Here is a 14,278-nt window from a genome sequence, read left to right as displayed (position 1 = left end):
CGCGGAGGCGCGCAGGGGAGTGCGCATTGACTTCTTCTATGGCCTGGGTGTCAAACTCATTTTTCCCTGGGGCCGCAATGAAAATTGGTTATGTTACTTGTACCTCACCATCTACATTTGCAAAATATAGTCCTCTATCCATCGTTTTTGTAATTTTTTATACACCCTGTTTACCTTTAATTTCCGTGATTATTAGGGAGCTGGACACATTCAATAAACTGTTTAAAAAAGGTCCATTATCATTTCGACACAGTTTCGAGTTGGTTTTAGTCATTTTAAAGTATACTGATCAAATATATAAACACAACATGCAACAATTTCAAAGCTGTTACTGAGTTACAATTCATATAAGAAAATCAATCAATTTTAATTAATTAATTAGGCCCTAATCTATGGATTTCACATGACTGGGAATACAGATATGCATCTGTTGGTTACAGATAACTTTTTAAAAAGGTAGGGTCCCATAATTTTCTTCAATGGCTGTGCGAAGTTGTGGATATTGGAGGGAACGAGAACACGCTGTGCCTGTGGTACACAGTCAATCCAGAGCATCCCAAACGTGCTCAATGGGTGACATGTCTGGGAGTATGCAGGCCATGGAAGAACTGGGACATTTTCAGCTTATTTACAGATCCTTGCTACATGGGGCCGTGCATTATCATGCTTATGCCTGCCCATAGCATAACCCCACCGCCACCATGGGGCACTCTGTTCACAATGTTGACATCAGCAAACCGCTCGCCTACACAGCGCAACACAGGTGGTCTGTGGTTGTGAAGCCAGTTGGACATACTACCAAATTCTCTAAAACTATGTTGGAGGCGGCTTATGGTAGATACATTACATTCTCTGGCAACAGCTCTGGTGGACATTCCTGCAGTCAGCATACCAATTGCATGCTCACTCAAAACCTGAGACGTCTGTGGCATTGTGTTGTGTGTCAAAACTTAATATTTCAAAATGGCCTTTTATTGTCCCCAGCACAAGGTGCACCTGTGTAATGAATGCTGTTTAATCAGCTTCTTAATATGCCACACCTGTCAGGTGGATGGATGCTCACTAACAGGAATGTAAACACATTTGTGCACAAAATTTGACAACCCTGTGCTTATGGAACACTTGTCTGCTTTTTGTACATATGGAACATTTCTGGGATCTTTTACTTCAGCTCATGAAACATGGATACAACAAATTAAATGTTGCGTTTATATTTTTGTTCAGTGTATATTCAGTCATTTTAAAGTATATACTCCCTGATAGTCTAGCTTGAATTTCTGTGATTATTAGCGAGCTGGACACAGTCAAGAAACTGTATAAAAAGACTTATTTTTTTTACTCAAACCACCCGCTTTTAAACCACAAACTTTAAGGTGCATGCTGCCACCTACTGTGCTGGAGTGTGTGGTCAATCACAGTTTACATTAGCTCTACATGTATAAAAGGAAGCAAACCGATAAACATAAATCCACCTACCTAACTGTAATATTAGGAACATATAAAAGAGCCCTACTAACTTATAACAGACCCTTCCCCATCCCTTCCAAATCCATCCAAACCTGTCCAACCTCAATGACTCTACACTTCAATCTTTCCCTCTCTTCAACATAATTACAACAATATAACAACACATGCTCCACCGTTTACATTTACATTACATTTACATTACATTTACATTACATTTACATTTAAGTCATTTAGCAGATGCTCTTATCCAGAGCGACTTACAAATTGGTGCATTCACCTTATGATATCCAGTGGAACAACCACTTTACAATAGTGCATCTAAATCTTTTAAGGGGGGGGGGTTAGAAGGATTACTTTATCCTATCCCAGGTATTCCTTAAAGAGGTGGGGTTTCAGGTGTCTCTGGAAGGTGGGGATTGACTCCGCTGTCCTGGCGTCGTGAGGGAGCTTGTTCCACCATTGGGGTGCCAGAGCAGCGAACAGTTTGGACTGGGCTGAGCGGGAACTGTGCTTCCTCAGAGGTAGGGGGGCCAGCAGGCCAGAGGTGGATGAACGCAGTGCCCTTGTTTGGGTGTAGGGCCTGATCAGAGCCTGAAGGTATGGAGGTGCTGTTCCCCTCACAGCTCCGTAGGCAAGCACCATGGTCTTGTAGCGGATGCGAGCTTCAACTGGAAGCCAGTGGAGAGAGCGGAGGAGCGGGGTGACGTGAGAGAACTTGGGAAGGTTGAACACCAGACGGGCTGCGGTGTTCTGGATGAGTTGTAGGGGTTTAATGGCACAGGCAGGGAGCCCAGCCAACAGCGAGTTGCAGTAATCCAGACGGGAGATGACAAGTGCCTGGATTAGGACCTGCGTCGCTTCCTGTGTGAGGCAGGGTCGTACTCTGCGAATGTTGTAGAGCATGAACCTACAGGATCGGGTCACCGCCTTGATGTTAGTTTCATCGACCATACACTCCAGACACAAACCATGCATTGCATGCTTGCCAACCAGATGTAATGACGAGTGCAATGTACACTGTCCTAGACAAAACTGAGAAAACACCACCTCTTCCTTCCTAATCTGACCTTTGAATCTTGGTCCATCAACCTTTCTTGGCGCAAAGACTTCAGAGAGAGACGTGGAATAGACTATAAATCTTTGCATCTGTTCCCTGTCGAGACTGTCGATTTATCAAACAATATAATTTCCATTATTACATTATGATTGGGATAAACAGTTGATTTTCTTATTTTTTTATTCACCAGCTCCTGGATGCCTGCATGGGGAATTTTATGTCTGTCCACTACAGTTTTCAATACATTGGGACCAGGTTGGGGCTTAAGTGGATTGTTGACAATGAGCTGCATATTAATGTAAATAAATCACAAGTATATATGACATCTCCTGTCTGCGACATTACTGTCTATGATAGTGGATCTAATGGTCTTGGCCTGCTCCTCTGATAAGGCATTTTTCCACTAGAGTGGACTAGAGGTCTTCGATAATTCCATCAAAAGATAATCAATTGATTTACCACTAATTACCAGTTGTATACAGAAATGACCATGCATCATCTGCACTGTCCATGGAATAACTTTTATTTTTCATGTATTGCTACAGATCTAATACAATGTTCAAGTATACGTTTTTCTGCACAAACACAATGCATTACAGTCGTGGCCAAAAGTTTTGAGAATGACACAAATATTAATTTCCACAAAGTTTGCTGCTTCAGTGTCTTTAGATATTTTTGTCAGATGTTACTATGGAATACTGAAGTATAATTACAAGCATTTCATAAGTGTCAAAGGCTTTTATTGACAATTACATGAAGTTGATGCAGAGTCAATATTTGCAGTGTTGACCCTTCTTTCTCAAGACCTCTGCAATTCGCCCTGGCATGCTGTCAATTAACTTCTGGGCCCAGGGGCGAAAATCTGATATCAACTTTGGAGGGGACAATTACATGAAATTTTCTCAAGAGCAATTCCTGAGGGGGACACCAAAAGTAGTGCTGTAACACATAGCCTACATTGTAATATGGTAAAAGTATATTGAGGAACCAAAGAAATAAGGTGTTTGCCGTACTCCTAACTACCGGTACCCAAAACTACACAACTAATCACAACAGCAATACCATTGCCTTTAACAAATCTTAGTTCAGTCACCAGTTTAAGTTGAGAGTGGGGGTATCCATGGCATTTTCCAATTATGTTCCTATTTTACAAGTCAAAAAAATTGAGAACCTTTCATAATGTTGCCAAACAAAGACTCAACAAACTTACCTGAGACTCCCTGTCTCTGCCAGTCTGTCCCTGCATATCTGTCCCCAACTCTGCTGTCTGTGTGCCATCTGTTGCCTGCTCTGCCTAATGACATCATTGTGAAACATTTCCATTATAATTTCATTTCTTTCTTATGAACATTTTATCAACTAGTCTTTGAGATATTAGGCTACTAGGGTTCTTACTATGCGTTTTGGTGTATTGAAAAATACTCTGATGTCTGTCTTTTATTTTTCTGCCATTTTTCTACCTGGCTGGCTGGCTGGCTGGCTGGCTACACACACAGTGTGTAGGTTATTTACAGTAGGAGATGGGTTTCTATCATCTTCAATCATTTGGGCTTCGATCTAAAAGGTAGCTAGCAAATGTGAAACGGATTAAAATGACAAGAGTTGACAGCTGTATGAGTTCACCATTTACACAACATATGCTGCAACCTTTTGTAATTTTAATAGTTTGTTTCATATTGGCTGGCTTCCAACAATAGCTGAATTTGCAAAGCTAGCGAGCACCAATTAAGTTTCAGTGGTGTTTGCTATAATCTTTGCTACCCGGGTTAAATAAAGGTGAAATAAAATAAATAAAAGTTCCCTTGCGACAATTTCGCTTTTGCAACGAGACCATTAAATATATTTAAGACAATGGTAGAAGAGAGTGTAGTTCTGTTCAGTTTGGATTTCAGTTTATCGCTAACCTTATCACAGGGACTTTGAAGCACTAACTTACATCATCTGCATTCTGATCTTGGAATAAATTGACGATAGCAAAGATTCCATCTTTGACGACGCCACATAAATGGAATAGGTACTAGCTAGCTTAATAGTTAATATTTGCGCGCTAGCTCTGCATATTCAGCTAGTGTGTGCGCGCGATTGACTGGATTAACCTCACGTCAGTTACGTGCATTGAGTGCCTTTCAGACAGTAGATACGACCTCTCTGTTGCCTAGCAAGCTAAGGAACTGGCAGTGGATCAAACCATTGTGAGGCAAAGGGTGGGGGGGTCGCAATCTTTTGAAACTTAAAAACGCACTATTAAGTGTCTATAATCAGCACAATTGCTTTCATTGCGTATTATTAATATTATTTAAATTACATAGTTATGTTTCAGTGATATATTGGGGGGGACAAATCATATTTTTCCCAGGATGGGGGGGTCGTGTCCCCCCCGTCCCACCCGGGATTTCCGTCCCTGTCTGGGCCACATCCTGATTGATGGCAGCCCATTCTTGCATAATCAATGCTTGGAGTTCGTCCGAATTTGTGGGTTTTTGTTTGTCCACCCGCCTCTTGAGGATTGACCACAAGTTCTCAATGGGATTAAGGTCTGGGGAGTTTCCTGGCCATGACCCAAAATATTGATGTTTTGTTCCCCGAGCCACTTAGTTATCACTTTGCCTTATGGCAAGGTGCTCCATCATGCTGGAAAAGGCATTGTTTGTCACCAAACTGTTCCTGGATGGTTGGGAGAAGTTGCTCTCGAAGGATGTGTTGGTATCATTCTTTATTCATGGCTGTGTTCTTAGGCAAAATTGTGAGTGAGCCCACTCCCTTGGCTGAGAAGCAACCCCACACATGAATGGTCTCAGGATGCTTTACTATTGGCATGACACAAGACTGATGGTAGCACTCACCTTGTCTTCTCTGGACAAGCTTTTTTCCGGATGCCCCAAACAATCGGAAAGGGGATTCATCAGAGACAATGACTTTACCCCAGTCCTCAGCAGTTCAATCCCTGTACCTTTTGCAGAATGTCAGTCTGTCCCTAATGTTTTTCCTGGAGAGAAGTGGCTTCTTTGCTACCCTTCTTGACTCCAGGCCATCCTCCAAAAGTCTTCGCCTCAATGTACGTGCAGATGCACTCACACCTGCCTGCTGCCATTCCTGAGCAAGCTCTGTACTGGTGGTGCCCCGATTCCGCAGCTGAATCAACTTTAGGAGACGGTCCTGATGCTTGCTGGACTTTCTTGGGCGCCCTGAAGCCTTCTTCACAACAATTGAACCGCTCTCCTTGAAGTTCTTGATGATCTGATAAATGGTTGATTTAGGTGCAATCTTACTGGCAGCAATATCCTTGCCTGTGAAGCCCTTTTTGTGCAAAGCAATGATGACGGCACATGTTTCCTTGCAGGTAACCATGATTGACAGAGGAAGAACAATAATTCCAAGCACCACCCTACTTTTGAAGCTTCCAGTCTGTTATTCGAACTCAATCAGCATGACAGAGTGATCTCCAGCCTTGTCCTCGTCAACACTCACACCTGTGTTAATGAGAGAATCACTGACATGATGTCAGCTGGTCCTTTTGTGGCAGGGCTGAATTGCAGTGGAAATGTTTTTGGGGTATTTAGTTCATTTACATGGCAAAGAGGGACTTTGCAATTAATTGCAATTCATCTCATCACTCTTCATAACATTCTGGAGTATATGCAAATTGCCATCATACAAACTGAGGCAGCAGACTTTGTGAAAATTAATATTTGTGTCATTCTCAAAACTTTTGGCCACGACTGTACATTTGCAACTCAATTATTATGTATGATAAAAATATAAATGACTTTATTATATTTTTTGTTATATTTGTATATTTTATTATATTTGTTTGATGCTGCGTTGAGCTGGGATGAAATGCGGAAGATGGAATTCAAGTCGCATGCCGAGATGAAGCGAGGCTGAAAGAAGAGCGTGAGGTTCAAACCCAAACCAACATCTGTTCTCTCTGCTACCACACGGCAAGTGGTACCGGAGCACCAAGTCTAGGTCCAAGAGGCTTCTAAATAGCTTCTACCCCCAAGCCATAAGACTCCTGAACATCTAGTCAAATGGCTGCCCCTGACCCTGCCTGTCCTTCTGAGTTTTTATGCATTCACACCCCTTGACTTTTTCATCAATTTGCTGTGTTACATCCGTGAGAGCTTTTGTTTCAAACCCACTACGGTGTTTCAGGTGCCAAGTTTATGGTCTTGTTTCAGCATTATGGAGGGGGGGGGCATGTTGCTAGGTATCAGAAATGTCTTATGCAAGTGAGACAGGTTGATGTTTACAGGGTGAGAGCAGTGCACAAAGTGTCATTTGCTGAGGCAGTGATGAAAGTAGAGGATGGAGGGCAAAGGGTGAGGAAGCCTGAGAGGATCCCTGTTATTAGTAGGCCAATACACAGTGACCCAAACAGTTTGTACTTTAGTAAGGTGGCTGCTTGGTGTTTATTTCTATGGTCATTAATTGTATTGCACAGATGGAAAGAAAATCCCAGAAGATTGAACTGGTAGTAGCAGCAGCAGAGATGTTTTTTGGGTGTCAAAGATTTTAGTGCAGAAGAACTACAGGGGGTTTTGAGAGAAGGGGTGGTGGGGTGTGTTGGGGATAGTGGTATTTGTTTTATTTTTTATTTAACTAGGCAAGTCATTTAAGAACAAATTCTTATTTACAATGACGGCCTACCCCGGCCAAACCCAGACGACGCTGGGCAAATTGTGCACCGCCCTATGGGACTACCAATCACGACCGGATGTGATACAGTCTGGATTCGAACCAGGGACTGTAGTGACAGCCTCTTGTACTGAGATGCAGTGCCTTGGACTGCTGCACCACTCGGGAGACCAAAAAAGGGTATATACAGTATCTGGTTAGATGATGGTGCAATTTCCTTTTTCCCCATATCCCTTTTCTTGTGAACAAATGTGCAATTCACTTTCCGAACTGTGAAAAGCAGCAATACACAACGAAGCGTCTAGTCTGCCACAAAAACTACATGAAGAATACGCTGCATTGAGCCACAGAGTTTTTAAACCCAGAGGTACAACATCGCGAGACTTTCGTGAACGCTTCCTATAAGCAGACAAAGCAGACCAGGCCGGGGTTTGTGGTTTGAGAAGTCAATGAGAGAAGTGAAAAATCCTCCCTTAGTTGTTAATTTTCTCAAAATCTAAAGGCATAACCCAGATTTGAGCCAATGTCTTTAGGAGCTGAAGATGCTATGACTACAACATCGACAAAGTCAAAAACGACTTAATATTGAAGGCGTGCCTTTGATTTGGCAACATGCACAGTTTGACGCGTGACGACGGTTGTTTCTGCACATGAGTTTGGCCTCATTCCAAACACTTAAAAGACACACCCTCTCCCCTCAGCCCTCAAATTAAGCGGACACTTCTGATGACGTTTCATGACGTCGGTCGAGTTTACACTTGCAGGGCAAGGGGCGATTAAAATGAATAGATTTTTTTAATTTAAATTATTATTTTGTATTTTATTTCTCAGAATAGTTCCTTATTACACTACGGGTGGTTTTAAGTCTCTTTTACTACAGAGAACCCTTGGTTTGGTCTTGAACATCATTTTCTGATTAGTTGAATTTCAAAAGCCGGATAACATCTAGCTCAGAGTTTATGGAATAAGCTATTTTCACTTTAAATTGACTTAAATGTTGCAGATCTCGGTTGCTTGTCGTTTACGTTCACTGCTCATACGTTTTTGACTCATCCTACAGTTTATACTCATATAATCTTTGTGGTTTTGTCTTTGTCTATAGTTTCTCTTAATGCTAGGGGGTTACGAAACAATGTGAAGCGCAAGGCCTTATTTTTATTTTCTAAACAATTTCGAACATATTTGTGCTTTTTTTCAAGAGTCTCACTCAATTTCGGCTGATGCCAACTTCTGGAGGTCACAGTGGGGCAACGATATTTGGCTTTCCCATGGATCTGAACGCTCCGCTGGTGTCACTACAATGAAAAATACCTTTGGTGGTAATATTCTACACTCGGAATGTGATGGTTTGCAATTATAATAGTGATAAAGATGCAGTGAAACTGTCTGCTTTTCATCAGCAGGTTTTCTTGTCATGGTCCTTAATTTATAAGCATAATTTTTCTCCACACAGATATTATGTATGGAATAATCGGGACATATTGTATAAAAATACTTCATTGTTTTTCGAATATTGGTTCCGAAATAATATCCTATTGGTGAGCCAAATGGTAAATGCAGAGCGTATTTTTTTTTAGTTAGAAGGAATTCTTATCACTTTACAAGGTCCCTGTAACACCTAAAGATTTTGCAATTGTTTTAGATGCCATTCCCCCAGGTGTTTCTTTATTATTCAGGAACGTGCCAAGACCTGACCCTCAGAGCCTACCTTCAATTGACCCTTTTGACTCATCAGTGTGAAAGATTCTTTTCTCTTTTGGTCCATTCAACAACAGAGCAATACGAACCTTGTTTCAGCAGGATGTTGTATCTATACCTTATGCCATGCCTTATCGGAACGGATTTATTGATAATATCTGTTGGAAAAAAGTTTGGATGTTGCCACACACATTCCTACTTGTTAACAAAATTAAGGAAGTTTCCTTTAAAATTATTCATAAATATTATCCTGCCAACCACTATATGAAGAAGCTTAAGGAAAACATAAACTCAAATTGTACCTTTTGTAATGACCACCCAGAGATGGTGTTGCATCTTTTTTGGCATTGTATTCATGTAAGGAATCTGTGGCAAGACATCAGTAGATTTATAATTTAACACATTTATGAAGATTTTACACTATTGTGGAGAGATGTACTGCTTGAATTATTTACCTATGATAGAAATAAGCTGAAACAATTTTATGTAATTAATTTCATTATTCTTTTGGCCAAATTTCATAGTCACAAATGTAAATTTACAAACAAAACACCACATTTTCTTACCTTACAAAAATAAATTGAACTGTATTTTAAGACAATTAAATACTCTACTAACAAAAAAGCTGTTAGAATTATAAGTGTATGTATGTCCCGGTCCTTGTGTAATGTGGTATTGTACCCCTTAGCCCAATTGTCCTTTGTATATTATTTATATATACTTGTGTTTCCACATGTACTTCCTGTATTGATTTGTTGTTAATAATGGTGCTGGTGACATCCCCTCAGTGGTTGAACTCAACTCCTCCCCTTTTATTACACTTTCCCATACTGCATTGCGGTGAATTATGGACCAAAGTGGTAAGCGACAAATGACTCCAGGTTCAGCTGTATTTTAGTTTTATTTGTGTATCAGTAGATTTAACTTGATACACAGCGAAATAGATTTAATTTTCAAACGTATTCATATTCAATTATACTTTACAAGTATTATCAGTGGAGTGTTTAAAGTACAAAAATTGCGGCCTTGTAGCAACCTCTCGTTGCCAGCCCACTCCTCGCTAAAGAGCTAATATATTGCTAACGTTAGCTTCCACAGATCTGTGTTGCTACAGTAGTAGTAGCTAGCTAGCTATACTTTTTAGAATAAAGTGGCGGTTGGAGTTGATCTGCCAGTGCTAAGCTAATAACTTAAATTGTCAGGACAGAATAAATAATGCGATGTTTGTAGCTTAGACTAAGTGCTAGCTAAGGTCTGCATTCTCCCATCAACTTCTGTAACTCCAGACAATGTTAGCGTTGGCTAAAATGAAACACTAGCGCTTTGCTAAACTATTTATCGTGGTTTTGATCACCTGTGGATTGTCAACTAGTAGTGTCAATGCTAGTAGGAAGTATCGTGTAAATGTTCGCTTGGTAGCAGATGACTGACTCTGGTCACTGACATTTTGAATGATCCATCGTTCCCCCACAGACAATGACCTGCAAGGCACGGACGGCTCGGGGAGTCTTGGGGGCCCTGATGTCCGCAGACGCATCCCCATCAAACTCATCTCCAAACCAACCATCAGGAGCAAACCTGCTCCCCGGACACAAAGACCCATGGGCAGGCAGCCCTCCAAACCCCAGGCTGGGGATGAAGGTTAGCCAGCCACAAGTGCTTTCTCATCTCGTTGTTTTAATTCCCAAGGGCTAGGATTGGGATAGGGAAACCTGTTGCTAGGTCATAGAAGCAAGCTTTCATATGGGACTACTGTAAGGCAACATATCTGTGTTTCTAGAGAGTTTTAGCTTCAAGCAAGAGGAGAGGTTCGACTGTGGTACCAAGGCTGGGGATGTGTTTGCAAGTCAACGGAGGTTCCCCCAGCAAATGTTTTGGGACTTTAAGGTAGTGCTTCAATTTCTATTGTTGGGGGGGGGAATGCTGGAATGCCTTCCACCTACATCATTACTGTGTCATAGACCTCTTGGTCTTTTCCCCACAGTTGAATTTGATAGGTGAAAAGGATGACATTCCAGCACACTTTTGTGATAAGTGTGGTCTGCCCATAAGGATCTATGGACGCATGGTATGTCTCTTTGATCAAGTTTTACATAGTGTGTTATGTCTCTCTTCATTTTTTTTAATAGTAAGAGGCTATGAGTGCAGCAGCTTATAATGTTATTATCTGTATTAACTCACCAGATTCCATGCAAACATGTGTTCTGTTATGAGTGTGCATTGCTCCACGAGAAGAAGGGAGACAAGATGTGCCCAGGGTAAGCTCTTGACATTATTTTATTTATTTATAACCTGTCCAGTGGTTCTCAACTGGTTTTGCCTCTGGACCCAAATTAAACCAGGTTGTCTCAGTCACAACCCAATATTCGCATTGTGAAACAAAAAATATCCCTATTGCAATCTGTAAAAATATTTTGAATGCTATATTGATAGTAAAGGTAGCAATTATATGACAAGAGAAAAAATTCCCACATTTTTCATTGTCAATAATTACATTTTTTCCCATATTCTTGATGAAGAATGTTAATAAGCTCACTTGTTTGAGACCACAAAATCAACCAAATCTGCTAAATAGCTCTGCTAACAGCTATATGAGTAAAGAGATGAAATTATATATTTTTTAAAAGTATCTTCATTCTAATTTCTACACACGTTCTAACTGGTTGTAGTTGTTTTAAGTTCAGACTGGAGTATTTAAAAAAAAATTTAAAGCATTTTTTTTACTCAGACAGCCGTGTCTAGTGACGTTATGTTTGATACCGAAGCCCCTGGGCATGCATCAAAATCGCTAAGTAGTTTGCTTCGAAACAGTGTGCCGAGGCTTGTATCACTTTATTACATTTACATTTTAGTCATTTAGCGGACGCTCTTATCCAGAGCGACTTACAGTAGTGAATGCATACATTTCATACATTTTTTCTCCGTACTGGTCCCCCCGTGGGAATCGAACCCACAACCCTGGCGTTGCAAACACCATGCTCTACCAACTGAGCTACACGGGACCAAAGGCACGTGATCAATGACGTCCAGCGCTTCGTTTTGTGGAACAACGACCTGATTGGTTTCGGTAGAAGACAAAGTGTGAAGGCATGTGTGATGTCATCTATACCAATTTGGCTGTTCTAAATTATTTTGACCATTAGGCGCCACTAGTGTACACTGTTGAACAAAGCTTCGTAATTAACCTATTTTCTACACAATTGGCTGGAAATGTTTCCCCATTACTACTCGCGACCCATTGAAAACGTCCCACCAGTTGAGAATCGCTGCAATAGTGTATTCAACTGGCCATATACAGGGCTCCCGAGTGGCGCAGCGGTCTAAGGCACTGCATCTCAGTGCTAGAGGCGTCACCTACAGACCCTGGTTCGATTCCAGGCTTTATCACAACCGGCCGTGATTGGGATTGGCACAATTGGCCCAGCGTCGTCTGAGTTAGGGTTTGGCTGGGGTAGGCCGTCATTGTAAAAAAAAATAATAATAAAAAAAAAAAAACACAACAAAAAAAAATGTTCATAACTGTTAAATAAAGTTAAAATATATAAATTATACTATCTGTATGTGTGGTTGCTGACTGCACTTATTAACTAAACCTTTTGTGTTGTTTAGTATGCAGCTCTTCAGCTGCACAGACCCGGTCCAGCGCATCGAACAGTGTCTGCGGGGCTCCCTCTACATGTGCAGCATTGTGAAGGGCTGCAAGCGCACCTACCTTTCCCAGCGTGACCTGCAAGCTCACATCAACCACCGCCACATGAGAGCAGCCAAGGCCTTGGCAAGCCGCCAGGACGCCCTGCACCTTCCCCCATCCACAGAGGTGCCTGACCGCTTCCGTGTGCCCCCGCCTCACCTGCCCAAGACCCAAGGGCACCTCCCGCCCCCTCTCCAACACGGGGGTCATGACCCCTACAGTCAGCCACCACCGGCTTCCCATGATGCACCTCCTCTTTCCCAGGAGACCTTCCGCATTGCCACCGTAACTACACGCGCACGCAGCAACCTCATCACTGTGCCAATCCAGGATGACTCCGGTTCTTCCTCCACCTCTTCCTCCCGTGACCCTCTCCCTCCTGGCCCGGGCCCTGCTCCACCCCCACACCACCACCCTGGTGACTACCCTGGTCAGCCTGTAGTGTCCCACCCCCACCACATGATGGCGCCACCGCAACAGCGCTATGGCCCTCCACCTCCACCCCCTCCACCCATCAACCACCCCATGCAGCACCCGCCCCAGGGCTCTGGGACACCCCACATGGTGTACAACCAGGCCGGCCCTCCCCCGCCTATGTCCAACGCACCCCCTCCCATTACCCCCCCGCCAGGACACATCATGGGTCAGATGCCCCCCTACATGAACCACCCTCCTCCAGGCCCCCCACCTCAACACGGTGGTCCTCCAGTCAACGCCCCCCCTCCCCACCACTACAACCCTAACTCCATGCAGCAGTTCCCTGAGGACCAGGGCACACTCAGTCCCCCTTTTAACCAGCAAGGGGGTCTGAGCCCTGGGATGTGGCCTGCCCCTAGAGGGCCTCCTCCTCCAAGGATGCAGGGCCCCCCACCTCAGGGCCAGATGCCTGGACCACATCACCCCGATCAGTCCCGCTACCGCCCTTATTATCAGTAAACTCTCAACTCCCCACAAACTCAGGGGCATTGTTTGACTTGTCCCTATTCCTCTCCACTGGTTTGAATAATGTGAACATGAGTCTCTGGGTTCTGTATGACTGTCATTTCTATGGAAACACTTTAGAGACTAGTCTATGGTGAATGTATGTATGGAGCTGTTCACTTTTATTGATATGAACCTTTTGGACTGTCAAATGAGCAACGATACATTTGAATCGCTCCTGTATTTGTCTCCAATGGACATTGATGTATCTTGAAAAATTTTGGTTTGATGACGTCTCAATAAATATTTTCTAACAAAGCGTTAAATCTCATTATTTTTCAATATTACTAGTTGTGGAAACTGTTTCATCCATATCAGTAGGGGGCAGTGTATGATCTAACATTTGACATTGTTTGTGGAGGGAGCCCTGTGTTTTGGTTAATCACATGACCTGGATTTTAACCTTTTTATTTAAAGTTTTTTTCATCAAACTGTTCCCCTTTTTATGTCAGATGGTACAGCACCATCCTTCACACAATTGCTTAATTGTTTTTTTCTAATTTTCATTTCTGGAAAGAGCTTAAAATAAAAGTAGAAATCCAGGTCATGTGACGTGATTACCAAAACATGGCCCTAGTTATGTGCGATAAAGGAGAAGATAGCTGCTGGGAGAAAATAAATACATTTCGAGAGGGGTGGCACTGTATTTGTGTCAAGGACAAAACCCTAAGATTACTTTATTAAAAAGTATTTTACTAACATTTATGACTTATCAACTGTGTTATCTTGCATGGTTGTTGCAGTGT

At 42.3% G+C, this 14,278-nt stretch overlaps 1 protein-coding gene across 3 annotated transcripts; it reads left to right on the top strand.

Annotated features, from left to right (window-relative positions):
- Positions 1–8,175: 8,175 nt before the first annotated feature.
- LOC115180272 (E3 ubiquitin-protein ligase Hakai) lies at positions 8,176–13,791 on the top strand. 3 transcript variants are annotated; one of them, XM_029742225.1, is made up of 6 exons: positions 8,176–8,481; positions 10,334–10,501; positions 10,641–10,747; positions 10,845–10,928; positions 11,045–11,118; positions 12,470–13,791. In XM_029742225.1, exons 1-6 carry the CDS (start codon positions 8,463–8,465, stop codon positions 13,485–13,487), a joined length of 1,470 nt encoding a protein of 489 aa, XP_029598085.1. In that variant the 5' UTR covers positions 8,176–8,462; the 3' UTR covers positions 13,488–13,791. The 3 variants fall into 3 exon arrangements, with proteins under 3 accessions (XP_029598085.1, XP_029598086.1, XP_029598087.1); XM_029742226.1 differs by lacking the exon at positions 8,176–8,481 and adding an exon at positions 9,632–9,720; XM_029742227.1 differs by lacking the exon at positions 8,176–8,481 and adding an exon at positions 9,732–9,741.
- Positions 13,792–14,278: the final 487 nt, after the last annotated feature.

This window comes from Salmo trutta, chromosome 40, assembly GCF_901001165.1.
Source record: "Salmo trutta chromosome 40, fSalTru1.1, whole genome shotgun sequence".
Lineage (NCBI taxonomy): Eukaryota > Metazoa > Chordata > Actinopteri > Salmoniformes > Salmonidae > Salmo > Salmo trutta.
This window is presented reverse-complemented; position numbering and strand designations above follow the sequence as displayed.